The following is a 15,822-nucleotide window of genomic DNA, read 5'->3' as shown; positions in this document are numbered from 1 at the left end:
CAAAAGTACTAGTAATAGCAGAAAGCTCATAATGTAAACTTTTTTTTTAGTTTTATAAGTGATCCTTCCTGTAATATGCAGGTTTGCACGTCAACCGTTTCACTGGGTATTTATGGGAGCAGTTTAGATTTAGCTCCGCAATGGTCCTTCTGGGAAACAGGATTGTTTTTGTTTTACGATCCAGTTCACTCACCACTTCACCCCTCCTGTCCTTTTTAGTTATTCCTCAATACCCGACTGCATCTGGAGTGCTGATGAGGTGATTGTGGAAACCTTGTCCTCCGTCATGTGATCAGGCCCCAGATCAGACCTTTTCAATATCCTGCAGCACTGGAGATCATATTATGGGTTGCAGCATTAACTCCATGTGCAGGGGTCAATCAGTCAAAGTTGACATAAAGCTATTTTTTTCCCTAGAGTAACCACTGCAGCCATGTCAGGGAAGCGCGGACAGCACCTAAAAGCAAACGACAAAGGCGTATTGTCAGATTGAGGGCCATGTCTCCATTTGATCAATTAGATTGGTCAAAGTTAATTTCTTTCAGTACAGCGATTATCGACTATGTGGACACTCATATTGAATTCACTTAATGCGTCATGCTCACAGACAGTAAATGCAATGGGCAAAATATGAATACATTTCAATTTTTGTCGCATCTTTATGTCATTGTGACTGAATGCCATTTTAGTATAACGGTTAGGAATACATATCAATTAAATGATATGGTGATCTGAAGATTAAAAAGGATACGATTCTGAAGATTATAAGGATATGATTTTGTAAACAGACCGCAAGTATGAATGGGCAAAGCCTCACAGATGAAACAGCCCTGTTAATCAGCAGCGGAAAGGCAGACTGTAAAAAGCACCTGCCGTAATGTAAGCTTAGGTGTGAGATGGAGCAATAGTTGAGGTATTAAAAACTATTTGTCAGTGTCAGGCAGCAGATTGGCACAGGAGACTTCGCATGCGTCCAATCGACAGAAGCCTCTTGTAGAACGGGGCGGAATCCTGCCGGCAGGAGTCAGACGTGAAGTGCAGGAGCCTGGGGTGTTATGTTGAAGAACATTTCAGAGGATTCTCTATCACGCATCAAGGCGGGAATGGCATGGACTGTGAGTATCTTGTTTGTTTGTTTCTCTCTGTATCAGTGCTCTGCCTCCTATACAGGGGGCAGATTAGTTCGCTGTGGGCTTTGATGCTCCAGAAGGTCAGCCCGGAGCAGATCGATGGGCGAAAACGAATTCTCACTTTCCTCTCCAATCGATGCTTTTTTTATTTATCTGAAGTGGACCTGCTGGGTCTTATGATTTCCCGGGTTCAAAGAGCTTTTTAAGGTATGGCTTTAATAGACTAGGGTAACAAGGTATTTTCATTGTACCCGTGATACTTTGTGTGGCATTTGCATGGTAAGAACTATGGACAAATTGTGACTTCAGAGGAAGTCAGATGGCCGAAATATCTGCTATGACTGTATGCCGATAAATATGAAGCCTTGGTGTAAATATGTTGAACACCTGGCCCTCTAATTTTGACTAATGCTATGTGACTTCCCTCTGGTCTCTATATATTACAGAAAATAGCTGCAGCTACTTGAAGAGTACAATTCTCATGATTAATCTACAGAGGAGATGCTAATTCTAGGAGCAAGTTACATTACTTATAATTTTAGTGATTTATTTATGTAGTTGACAATTAATGGAGTCTCACTAAAACCATGATCTTCATTTATTGACATCCTTTGCTGTTCATACACTATATTTGTAGGTCTTCAGTTTTATATTAATATCAATTGTAGTATGTTTACTAACAAGCCATGCACAAAGTTTTCTTTCATAATCATATAGCGTAAAATAGGAACACCAAGCTGAATTGCAGAAATGCATTCTGGGAGGCATAATCTGGATAAGATTTTATACTTTTCTTGCTCTGAAGTCTGATATGTATCCACAGATTATTGCAACTGCAGAATGTTTCCAGTAAACACAAAAAACTAGTTAGTAGTGACAGTAAAATATTTACCTGAAATTTGCGTTTTAATAACTTTGATAGAATATCAATTTATTACATGAAATCATTATATGATTTAATAAATTACTTAATAATTTAAGTTTAATTTACATTATATACACAGAACTCTGTATCTATATACATATTGTACTTTGCTTTTAAAAAAAATGATTTTAATAATTCGTATAGTATTTTTGTACTGTGCTTTGAAATACGCATATAAGAGTTATGTTGGTGCTGTTCACCAAATTTGAAATTATATACAAAAGATGCAGTCACCTGATATCTCATATTATACTCTGTCATCCGAATGTTATATTTAGATAATATGTATATTACTGTCAGACTAAATGCTAACAAATTCATTATTGATTTATACGTCGGTATGTATGTTTACACTAGCAGACACACACAGACACATACACACATACACAGTACAAATGTGTTTTGCGTCATATGGGTTTTCTCACCTGCTGTGCACATACATCGTTGGGTCCCGAGACTCACGCGCTATTGGCCAATGTTGACAGGTTGCTGGAGGGGGTGTGGTCTGATTATTCGGTCGATTGCAATGCGCATGTTCAAAGTGCCCATGTGCTGAACATCTGTGCAACATGCGATGGGCTCTTCTCCATCTGTGCATTTCAAGCAGCGTAGTCTCACTGAGTTTATAATACATGTTTTGATTTTTTTTTTTACTTTTTATTTCTTGAGACTGATAACATTCTGTTAAATTACTGAGTTTTGACAAATTTTTCTAGGATTTTGTATATCTCTACAAACTTTGCGGCACATTGTATATAGCAGGGATAGGCAACCCTGATCCTGGATTGCCAGAATCCAGCAGGTTTTCTATCCTACCTGATGAGTTACTATCTGCCTGAGATCAGGTGCGGATCGCCAGACACCAGGTAGGATGGAAAACCTGCTGGATACTGGAACTCCAGGATCAGGATTGTCTACCCTTGGGTGTACAGTATAATTTCTAAAGAAACATCCATTCAATATCAACATGCTTATGCTAGTTGCATTATGCTGGTTGCATTAGGGTCACAGGGGTCCGGGAGCCTATTCCAGGCAGCACAGGGCACAAGTCAGGGGGCACACCCTGAATATGGGATGCCAGTATTAATGTGTGTATATACACGTGCAGACGCACGCACATACACACACTCACGGACGCAAACACACACACACATACCCACACGCACACACGCAAATGCACACACACAGACATGCACACACATGCACAAACATATTTACACACACATACTTACACACATACACATACACACACACACATAAGTGTGTGTGTGTATATATATATATTTATGTATATATATACAGTATATATACACACACAGTATATATTTTAAATATGCAAGTAGAAATTATTGATATATACTGTATATATGTTATGTTGTTTTTCTTTATAATTGTCCATAATATTTCATCTTGAATATTGATTCATGTCTCAAGAAATACATATAAAACATAAACAACACTGAATTGCTTAATTATTGTGAATATAAAATTACTATAATTATACAGTCAGTTTTTCGTTGTTATGCATCTAGACTCGTAGTTAAATCAACACACAAGAGAAGAAATGTAATAAGGATTTAATATTATGATAAGTAACATTTTCTTTTTCATTTGCTAAATAGCAGTCTGTATAGAACGTGCTGGAAAGTGAAGAAGCCAGACATCACATTATTAGTAGTAATATACGTTTCCCACCCATTGGGGGAGACAAACCTCCCCGGTTCCAGTCTGACCAATCCGGGCCACAGGAAGAGCTGTCCTGTGCCGTTGCTTTACCCGAGGGGCCATGTCACGTTACCACTGGCATTAAATCAGCCAGTCTCCTCTGGGCAGACAGTCACTGTAGTTTTGATGCGGCATCACTGACAAAATGAGTCTGGCGTTGTTGCTTGATGATAATTGGCTCGGAATTGCTTGATACTCTGTCAGTGTTTCAATGGGAGCCTCGGGGTTATGAAAAGCATGTAATATCGTCACAGATGCTGATGACGATAATGACCATGAAAATACATTTACTTTAAAAATCACTATTTAGGTTGAGCTCACTGTGGCTTTAAGATAGTTACAAAAACAATCATAATAAACAATACGGATCTAAAGGGCATAGGTTTTAATACCTACTGCTGTAGCTTTATAATACGCTGTTAAAATACAATCTGTGAGGTGCACAAAGCACCGAGCTTAAAACTGACCGCGATCATCAATGGACGACGCCGAACAAATCATCCTGCAGACTGCACAGGTCGCTCTTTATTTTTCCAGCAACCTTGAGGCTGAGTAAAAGACAGTTTTGTTCCGGCAGCCTTGGCTGTCACCGCGACGCGCGTCCGGGAATGCGGAATGGGACTCCTACAGTATAGCAGGCCTTGTCATACTCTTTGGGCTGTGATTATTTTAATAACTGCGTTTTTAGAAGTTTGTGCATTAAATAGGATAAAGGAGGATAAAGTTCTCCCTATCCCATCACAGGACACTTTTCAATTTATTCCAGTAATATGATATGCGTTCATGTACCTTGGCGTGTTTCGTGTTGCCATTATCAGTATTAATATGACGATAATGTACGTGACTGCAGTATCGTGATGTGAGGAAGAGGCTCAGTGGCTAGGTGGGTTCGTACATAACGGTTTTTTTGTTCACCCCTCCTGTCCACCTTTTTTATATTCACCCTTATAATTACCTGTCAGTTACTCTAGACAACGGGAAGTAAGAAGGCATGCAGTCCTTTGGCGGAATTTCACTCCGTGTAAATATAAAAGATAAGTAGCGAACAGCGCAGAATAAGTGGAGGTATAGCAAAGTTTTAAAAGACAATAATCTTTTAAACTCTTCCTTAAGCGTTTAATAGCATAAAGTGCATTACTTGTAAGGGTAAATAATTTTATTTTCCGCAAAAGGTTTAAAACAGGGTTAATGGCTTCGTAGTATATAGTATACAGGTTTGCATTAAGCATTATAAATCATTATATAGAAATTATGAACAATAAAAGCCATAACCAATGATATCAGTTTAATGATAATATAAGTACTTATGATGAATATGATTTTTATTATAAACATCACCGTTATGTCCGTCTGTTATTATGATGCAATTTTTTCTAACTATTTTCTTTTTATTTTCTTAATAAATTAAGCTGAAGAAGCCTCTATCCCGTTTCTGGGAGTCAGGTAAATTTAGCGGCAGCTATAAAATTAATTGAGCCGGAGGCGGCGCGGATGAGCCGGAGTGATGGCGCGTTACAGAACCGGCCGGGACCATTAGCTATTAGCGGGGATATCTGATGATCACTGCGGGACCTGGCCTGCCTCAGAGGGGAAAGGGGCAGAGTGCTTTTCCCTGTACCTGCTCCGGGGCCGGAGGAGTAAGGAAATCCCCCTGCCGAGCCTCGCGCGTTTAATGCACCGCAGTAAACACACGGAGCCAGGCTGTAGCGCTGCCCTGGGAGCGGCGGTTTATTAGAGTAATTAACAGCTGGGCGGCCAGGAGGAGGGGGGCGCGCGCCGCTTCTGGAGAGGCTGATGAAAGATGATAGCCGGGATCTCATCCCCTGCACTTGTTTAGAGATTGTCAGGAAGAGAAATGTCAGCATTATAAAAGGGCCACTGTGCTCTTGATATGATAAAAACCTTCAAGCGAAAAAAGGGAGAGAAAAGGGAAGAGGAGAGAGATGCTGAGACGTGGAGGGGGGGGGGGGGGGGGGGGGGAGGTCCGCCCTTCTAGAGGCACGTTTGCTGTGGTTGCTTTTGATTTGCCCTTTTTTGTTACAGCTGGCAGGAAAAAATAAGATTAATCTTTCCAGCCTCCTCCTTCATTCCTGTTACATCCTCTGCTTTTCTTCTTTTTTTTTCGCTTTAACATACATCTTACAAGCCCTAATGCCTCCGTGAAAATTACATCGTTAAAGGACGGTGTTTCCAGACCTGGAACTCCTTCCACCATCCCTCCGAGCTTTCAAACAGTCAACAGACTGTAAAGAATAAATAATAAAAAAGTATTGATTATTTTCGATGACCGCCAGATTCAATTAGGTATTAATTTTGCCCTCCAGTGGACCTATCAGGTTGTACAAAAGAGAGTGGATTCATGGCGGGGGGCAGCTGGGTTTAAGCAGGGGGACGGGGGGCTTTTACCGGTCTGAGAAGGGAGCAGTCTGCCGTGTCGATGTCGGTGTCTAAGTACCCCGCACACGGAGACCTGATGACAGGAGGCGTTGTTCGTAGGGGTATGAGTATTGACCCATCACATCACATCTAATAACACCATTAACCGTTTTTATCGATTAACATTTTCATAGATTATCGTCATGTGTCATAACGAAGTTCCTTAACGATCACATTTAATAAAAGGCCCCGCAGACACGCTCCCATCGACCGTCTCGGGGGAGGACAAGGGGGTGAGTGGATGGAAGAACTGTGTCCTCTCCTCTGCCCCCCCCCCCCCCCCCCCCCCACCCCACCCGCCCGTATCCCTCAGGCATATGAACGCCAGTTACCTGTGCCCTGCTGTGAGCCTCTTATCCAGAAAGTTCTCCATAAATAACAGCAAGGGAGGAGATGGTCGTGTATGTCCTACAGCAGGACAAAAAATCGGATTCTCCGTCCGAGGATGGGCGGAGTAACAGACAAGAACTACTTTGGAGATCCCTGGCTCTGACCCAAAGCTTTACCCGGTGGCTGGTTCTGAAGCTTCAGTGACACTGAGGGAAGGTGCACAGGGAGATTTTATTCTGCTGGCCATTCTGCGGCTCTTCTCTCTGGGTTTTTGTGCATATATTTTAATGATAGGTTGTAAACTTTTTCCACAAAGTTTCTGCCCAATGTGGGCATAGTCTTCAATGAGAATGGCCCATATAGCTTGGCGTTTGAAGGCTGTTGGTGGGATTGTGTCGTTCGTGTTCTGCTGGGTGTCATACAGAAGCTCTCTCAATGAAATGTGTCCTGTGGTCTTTTTTTAAATTCATCATTTATGATGTCATCAATTATTATGACATCATACAGGTAGTGTTGCACACCTCTCTCATTGATGGAAATGTCAACACAGGGCAATTCCAGGCCCTGCAATTCCACTGCAGTGAAATCAGCCCCCCTGCTACGATTTACAGTTCTGCACATTATTATACATGCCTTAGGGTAATAAACTGTCCAAAATCAGATCCTCAGTCGTCCTTTCATCCTGAGTTTTTGCTCCCTCCATTCTCAGACAGATTCCTATTGCGTGTAGCTGCACAGATGCGTATGTGTTTAAGATGGTCGCAAGCAGATTTTGACCCCGCGCCGCGTGGATCTTAATGGGGCATCTGCGCTCCGACTGGCCAGTGTGGGGCGTCATTAATAGGCTGGGGAGTAATGGCAAAGGCATAATGGGCTTCACTTGACTGCAGCCCGGCGGTAACAGCAGGAGAAGCATCAGCCTCAGATAAGAGAGGGGGGGGGGGGTTGCTGTGAGTGAGCAAGAGAGAAGTGAGGGAGAGAGAGGGGGTAGAGAGAGAGAGAGAGGAGGGTAAAAAGAAAGAGTAAGCAAGAGAGAGAGAAAGGGAGAGAGAGTGAAAACGCACGCCGTAGCTAAGCGGGCTTTTTTCCCTTCCCACCTGGCTCTCCCACTCCTCGCAGGACCCGATGATCAGCGGGCAGCTCAGCAAGCCGCTGCTGTCCCTGCGCAGCGACATGAGCGGCGCCGAGCTGCGGCCCCAAGCCAGCGGGGCCCCCACCCCCGACCACGAGCTTGCCGACTCACCGCCGTCGCTGCCACCACCGGCCGAGGTGACCGACGGCGACGACGCGCCCGCCAACCTCTTCGGTGAGTCTGTGGGGGTGTCCTGTGACCCCTCCCTCTTTGACAGGGAGCCAGGGGTTTTGGAAGTTCTGTCTGCTTTGTTATTAACAGTTGGCTCATGTCGGTTTCTGCGTGCAAACGGCGCCAAAGAAAGTTAGTGGCGTGCCCCAAAGCTATACTCTACACTACTCTGCTGTACCCTGCTATATTCTGGTGTGTTCTACTGTACTCTGCAATACTCTGCCATGCACTGCCATACTCTGCTGTACTCTGCGTGTGTGAGAGTTTTACCGGCTTGGCTAGAACAGGATACCAGGCTCTCTGCATCAACTGCCAGGAGAAAGTTAAAGCGAGTTTAAAGCGAGCAGGTAACACACTCCGGTGTGTTGAGGGATTTGACATGCTGGCTGGTGCTGATCGCTTTGTGTAAACTCTGAGAAAGAACCTAAAATCCCAGCCTGCATAATAACCAAATCAAAGGCCTGTGTCGATAATGGAACTTTACACTTCAGATTGCACGTTCGGTACATACCTTTGGTTAAATTTTGTCATGGCTGCGCAATCATTTCAGAACACTGCAACTTTTGTTCAGATTTGCTTCTTTTTTAATAAACCTAGCCAGACCGACAGAGGTTGTCCGTGCTTCTTGTGCTCTTTGATGTCTGCTAACTACTACAGACGGTCCATGAGTTATGCATCACTTTCTGTGGACTTGCTCAGCTGACAGCGAGAGGAGCGTGAACACATGCGGAAGTGAGAGTGCTTTCCCTTTTGTTTTTTTTTTGTCAAAGCGTGAGAGGCTTGCAATAGTCCTTGATTGATAATGCTGACATCTCATGATATCTGAGCATTTTTCTTGAGCCGCCGACGAGATATGAAAGTGAGCCTTGTTTTGGAGACACGCTTTGTTTTGCGTGAAGTTTGTGCAACATATTGGTGACGCTGATCGCTTCATGCAAAAGGGTTATTACAATGTACTATAATATACTTAATCATCATGTAATTCTGTGCAATATTTTAAAATCATTACAATAAGCAAACTGACCCCAATTCAGGAAAAAATCTGGAAATATAATTACTATACAAGTATGACATTGTATTAGTTTTAAATTCACATTTAAGTATAATTATAGCATGGGATTAAATTGCTACGAAACACATACATTAACATTATTTATAGTATATTTCCAATCATCCATCCATCCATTCATCCATCCATCCATCCATCCATCAATCTTCTATGCTTATCTTGTTCAGGGTCAGGAGTATAGTAGATTTGTTTTCAGTTATATGTATTATATGTAGATTAATAACAATAAGGTACATATTTTGCTTATATATATATATCACAAGATATATAATATTGAAATATTTTAGAAACATAAAAAAATAAGATGAAAGTTAAGACAGATTTATTCATAATTGAAACTTTCTAAAACATTATAACTAATATTTAAATTTTATTATCATTCACAAAATTAATGCTTTAACAACTGCATCAACAAATTACAAAACATATTAATAATAAGCTTTTAGTTGTGTCTGCCTTTTCAAATATCATTAATTTATTTTTGCCTTGAAACAAAAAAGTTGCCAATGACAGAAAAGTAAATGAACCTCTTACTTCATTCATACTTTACAGTTTTGTTTATAGAAATATCAATGGAAATGAATCCTATATGTTATTGCCAAACACAACTCTTTAATATGGCTAAACAACATTAAATGTTATTGATAGAACAGGCACTTATTTTCAGGAAATTAAAATTTGTGTCTATAGTCTATCTAACAGGATAGTGAAACGAGACTATCCACATCAAAAGAAGGGAAACAACTACAATATTAACAAATGCACAATGTACCAAAAATAAATCTAGATAAGAAAACTTTGTAAATGATAAATTAGATAGTCATGTATTTTTTAAAAAATGTTCTACCATCCAATTGATGCAATTTGGTATTAAAATCATCACTGAATTAATGTTCCTTCCTGTTAGTGGTGAAACAACTTGGTCAGTTTAATCATTCCTATCTATCAATATAATATTTGGATATTGTACAAAAAAACTTCAGTGGAAAAAAAACTTTACTTTTATTTTTTCTGTTATCCCTGTTTTTTGTCTTGCATGCTGTCAAGCTTTTACAAAAGCACTCCGACCAGCCAATGACACTCAGCTAAATAAAAATAACGCAGCTTTAACCGCGATGAACGGCTGAAAAACAAATGGTACGGAATCAGGAAACAGAGCAGAGAGCTGAGTTCCAGTCTGAGGGGGCAGAGGAGGTGGCCATGGCCAGAATGGGGGGGTGGGATCCCACAAAGGACGGAACCAGAGCACTGACCAGCGGCACCCTCCCCCGCATTACCTATAACGTATAGGGAATAACCTGCCCCCCCAAGTGAGCAAGCCAGGGATGCTACGTACCATAGCCAGGAACAGGGCAAGCTAATTCTGTAAGATTTGGGGGGTGGGGTGTGCACTGCTTAATGTTCCTGCAAGTACTTGTTTATGATTAAATAAAGCAATTTAAATATAATAAAATGGAGGCAAGAATCGACATAATCCGGTCAAAATTGAATTAAAAGTCAATATTAGTAGCGCAATAAGTGAAACGGGTGCAGTCTAAATTTGCATTAACATGATATGATTAATCCTGCTACTTTTTAATTCTAACGATGATCATAATAATATTAATATGTAATTTAGATCATTTCATTCAATTGCTGTATAACTACATAATAATATAAGGCAAATTTCATGAATAGTATTTTATGTTTTTTGCTGTCCTTGTTCTTTTTTGTTGTTAGATATAATGACAGACAGATTGTAAGCTTGCATTAAGCTGCTTACATTCTCTGAGTCTCAGGGTCTAGGTCTGTGACGATGAAACATTTCACCTGTGGCTTGTTTTTGGGTGACTGTTCAGGCACCGTCAAAGCAGTTTTTGACCCCAGAATGAGATGGATGTCTCATGTTTTTGTTTACTTTGTTTGGGTGTGTATGCGTAGTGGAGGGGGGGGGGGTGATGCAGAACAATGGGTGTTTTTGTATGGAAAGATATTTCTATTTAAATGGAACCTTGATTCTTTCACATGTGATAATTATGATGGTTTTTCTTATTTTTCCTTTAACATACATGCGTGTGTTTATAGCCATTGGCGATGTGTACACAAAGCAAGTTTCAGTTTCAGGCAGCTTACAGTATTTTCTGTCCTAAGTTATACAAAAAATATGTATAGATCAAATAAAGTAAAATGCAGAACACACAATTCATGAAATTTCTTATTGATTTCTATCTCCCAAAAGAGTATTTAAAAAAATCACCTTTTTCATTTACATATATTTAAAATGTATTTCAATTTTGAATGTTGAAGTGGTAGTTATGACTTACATGAAATCCACTTTTAAGTGACTCGCTCCTCTACGTTTTATAGAAAAGCCCCCAAAGCATGAAATTAAGGAAAAAAATACTTACTGAAGCATAGTAAGGCTCTCCCCGCTTCCCCGAGAAGGAGGTCTCCCTTTACGTTCACTTTTCACCGATCTCCCAGTGCTTGCAGACATCTGATGTGATTTTTAGTGAAATAGCTGGATATATTTTTATGACTTGCCTTTGGTCCTTTTTCCATCACAAAAATGGCTTGTATGTTTAATTAAATACAATTAATGCCCGCCAGCAAATGGCTGTCAAATGCACAATGTATATATTGTATATATAACTATAAGAGCTGTTATCTATCACTATTACGCAACATGCATTCCGGGTCTTACTGGTTTTCTTCATGTATCTAGTATTGTATGATTTGTTTGATCCATCAGCTGAATAATACTAAACTAGGTTTATATTCCATTCAGTTTAACGTTAGGTAGTAGCATGTTGATGTGTAAGGTGAGACAAAGGGAAAGCGTGCGCAAGAGCGCCATCCAGAGCCCCCACTGCTGCACGGACGTGGCCGCTAATTTCATTAGCCACGGCTGCCTGTAGCCGGCTGCTGGATTAATGGTGTGAGACCGGCCCACCTGTCAGGGCCAAGCAAACCCAGGCAATTGGAAACTGTCAAGAAGTGAAGCCGCCTTCAATTGAAAGGAAAAAGATAAGAAAAAAGAGAGGGGGGGGGGGGGGGGAAGAAAAAAACACATGGTGTTTTGCGATAAATAATACAACAGAACACCTCTTATGGGGGGGTGAGAATAAACAGGACAATGTGAGTAATAAGGGAGGTGATGAAAGGAGTGGTCTGGAGGAGGAAAAGGAAGAGACCGTCGCGGGGTTTGTTTAGTGCCGCTACCTGCCGTCTGCCAGCGCGTGTCGCCGCTCCATGTAGCCGCGCGGCTCGCATCCCTGCGTCGTCTTTCAGAGGCCCTGGTGATAAAAGGCGAAAACTCCACCAAACTTTCTGCTGTTAGGTTAATGAATTTTTAAAGGATATCCCTAGGCAACAATCTCCAAAGAAGGCGTATGGTAACTATTTCAAAACACCAGCGTAACAATTTTCTTTAATAAGCATTGAATTGTGTTGTGTGCCCCCACCCCCCAAATCCCTTCTGTCTCTCTCATCTAACATTCTGTCTGTAATGCTATTTTATCACTAGATCACGTGACTGTGATTGCATTTATTTTTTTATTTTTGCTTTCAGTTGGCTGATAATTAAGGCCTTTTCACTTTTATGGCATCTACTGGGTCTCTCTGCTCTAAGATTAAGGTTATTCTGTCATACTATATTATTGCCGTTATTTGCGTTTACATATTTGGCAGTAATAATATTTGAATAGTCAATTCACCACTCAATTAACCATGAATGCAAAGGCAAGAAAGTATTCTTCATCCATGCATCCATCCATTAATCCATCAAAGATCTTTGTGGGGACCTGAAAAATGGTCCCCACAATGTCAAAATAGCAGGTTTTTATCACATTGTGGGGTACATTTGGTCCCCACAATGTACCATAACCCTAATCTACACGCACACAACCACACACACACACACACACACACACACACACACACACGCACACAAACACACATACACAGAAAGAGAGATAGAATCATTGAACTACAAGTACTGAATGTTAGCTTACCGTCTAATATATCCATGTCTCACTTTACACGGGGGTGGTCATAATGTATTGGCTCATCAGTGTATATAAACACGCACATGCGTGTGCGCACACAGACACGCACACATATATATGTGTCTATATACTGCAGAGAGAGAGAGAGAATTAGAGTACTGATTTGTTCACATGAGTTACATGACACAAAAACATGTACACCCACAGGAGGCCAGAAGGGTGTGTGAGTTTTAAATTGTTATGAACGCCTGGGTTTCTGATGCTTGATTAACCATGGTGTCTGGGTGTGGTGTAACCATGGTGTCTGGGTGTGGTGTAACCATGGTGTCTGGGTGTGGTGTAACCATGGTGTCTGGATGTGGTGTAACCATGGTGTCTGGGTGTGGTGTAACCATGGTGTCTGGATGTGGTGTAACCATGGTGTCTGGGTGTGGTGTAACCATGGTGTCTGGGTGTGGTGTAACCATGGTGTCTGGGTGTGGTGTAACCATGGTGTCTGGATGTGGTTTAACCATGGTGTCTGGGTGTGGTGTAACCATGGTGTCTGGATGTGGTGTAACCATGGTGTCTGGGTGTGGTGTAACCATGGTGTCTGGATGTGGTGTAACCATGGTGTCTGGGTGTGGTGTAACCATGGTGTCTGGATGTGGTGTAACCATGGTGTCTGGGTGTGGTGTAACCATGGTGTCTGGATGTGGTGTAACTTTCCCTTGGTCACATTCTGACTGAGGAATGGCTGTGTTGCTGTTGATTTTTATGGAAGCAAGGGCCTGTGTCACGGGCCTCTCGTTGGCAAAGAGGGGCAAAGCCAGGCCTGGGAGGGCTGGGGATGAAAGGGCCTTGAACCACAGTCGGGTATGAGTTTGGTCTAGATGGACTGATTTGATATGAGCAGTAATGGGATCTGAGACAGACAGATGGGGCCTCAAAGGCTAACAGCACATGTGTGAGAGGGAGGGTGTTTCATGTACTGTATGTGCATGTGTGTCAACAGAAAGGTCCTGTTTTTGTTTGTATTACTATGTGCAACAGAATGGTGGGAATCTGTGCCTGGAAAAATGGATTTGTGATAAAAAGGAAAAAATACAAGGAATTAATTATTATGTTAAAGATGGACAGCATATCTCCTTCATAACTGTTGCACTGTTCTTTTAGATGTGTCACTCATACATGTAATGTATCATTTTTCTGATTAGGGGTCCATGCACCAGCTGTACTGCATCCCTGTTGTTTCTATGCACTTTTTTTTTGCAGTGTGCAGTTGCTTTAATGTAGTCCGTGATGAAATGATGACCTTAATGTGACTGACATTTATAGAGTTTTATATAACTTTAAAAATAAATTCACTTCTAAGATGTGAAAGCAAATAATGGTAAAAGAGCCACTTTATATTTGCAATATTGAATATTTTTGTCAAATATCAAAATCACAAACTGAGTAACATTACAATAATACCCAGATGGATCTGACAAATTGCGACAGCATCACGTTACCTATTAAAAAAAGTAAAAGGCCACAGATGGATTTTTAATACATTTCTTTAGGTTCAATGAATAGTTCTTAACAATCAAGGCAGCGGTGATTGTGGCATTTATTCAGTTTGTTCACAGTTGGGGGAGGAATAGATACTTTCAGGAGGCTATACAACAAATCTGCAATAGACACGGCAAACGCATTAACTGCGCATGAAACGTTTGGATGACAGGCCGACATCGACAGAAGGCCGTCCTTGACACAGTATCGGTTGAATCACCTTGTGGCTAACAGAAAGGCAGCGTGTGATCGAGAGGCTAAAGGTGCAGGAACGCCGGCGATTGTGTGGGACGCCGGCCCTTTAAGAGCACGGGCTGACGGGCAGGGTCAGCTGCAGAGGCGCAGCATGAAAGGGGATAGGGCCTCTTCTTTTCATTGCCACGATTGTTTGCCCCAAATAGTGACGTCAAACAGTATAATAAAAGGAATCAATTACTAGCTAATTCGAGGCACAAACTGGTTACTGAAAACACAAAACGGATGGTTTGCACACGTTTTTCAACCACTTCATGAGACCTTAAGAGACTTTTCATCCAAGGGATATTTAACACGCACACACACACACACACACACACACACACACACACACACGCGCTAAGAAAAAAAATACATATTTTAACATTACATTCTATATAAATAAGCAGTAATACAATAAAAAGTATAAGAATTTGTTTTGTTGTCTAAAAATTTACTGATATCTAGTTGGATGGGTAGATGAACTCCACTTCAGTTCCCAAACTTCTCCTCAGGGGCACCTCAACCGTTCCATGTATTTGTTACATTTCACTACCAGCTCAATTAATTAGCTTAATTAGTGAATTAACTTAGGTTATTAACTGAGGTATTGATTAGGCAAACAAGGTGGGGTAGTGGGTGAGTGGGTGAGAGAAATATGGGTATATTTGATGGTTCCTGCAAATACTGGGGTCACTTTAGGAGGTTCTGGCGTGGTTAAGTTGACACAGTAGCTTTACACCAAAACAAATACAATTTAAATATAATTTCCGTTGGCTGTCCAAGCCTTTTGCACAGCACTGTATGCTTGTGTATAGTTTATGTTGGTAACTAACTACTGTATATACCAGTAAATACAAGGATACAGTCCCAGTGCCTCTGCAGTGTGCAGATAATGAAGAGTGATTTGTTGTGCGACTCTAGCACTTCAGCTTAACCCCATGTCTGAAAATGCCCACACTGTCTGACAGTACAGGTCCTCAATCAGTAATATCATGCAATGTGATTTTCCATTTTCTCCGGTTCTACCTAAGATATACAATCGAATTAAAGGCCACGTCTGGTGGGCCGTGTAAAACACAAATACACTTACGTGTTGTTGGCCTCTCTTGTTTTAGAAGGAGAGTCTGGTGGCACGACAACAAAGGACA

The 15,822-nt window shown here is 41.2% G+C and overlaps 1 protein-coding gene across 1 annotated transcript in view; it reads left to right on the top strand.

The window, feature by feature from the left end:
- Positions 1 to 3,921: 3,921 nt before the first annotated feature.
- pou6f2 (POU class 6 homeobox 2) overlaps positions 3,922 to 15,822 on the top strand; it is a 121,883-nt gene continuing 109,982 nt past the window's right edge. The window contains exons 1-2 of the mRNA XM_023807404.2: positions 3,922 to 4,297; positions 7,666 to 7,852. Coding sequence (XP_023663172.1) covers positions 4,259 to 4,297; positions 7,666 to 7,852 — 226 coding nt within the window. The 5' untranslated portion in view covers positions 3,922 to 4,258. The remainder of the gene's footprint in view (positions 4,298 to 7,665; positions 7,853 to 15,822) is intronic.

The sequence above is a fragment of the Paramormyrops kingsleyae genome, chromosome 1, assembly GCF_048594095.1.
Source record: "Paramormyrops kingsleyae isolate MSU_618 chromosome 1, PKINGS_0.4, whole genome shotgun sequence".
Lineage (NCBI taxonomy): Eukaryota > Metazoa > Chordata > Actinopteri > Osteoglossiformes > Mormyridae > Paramormyrops > Paramormyrops kingsleyae.
This window is presented reverse-complemented; position numbering and strand designations above follow the sequence as displayed.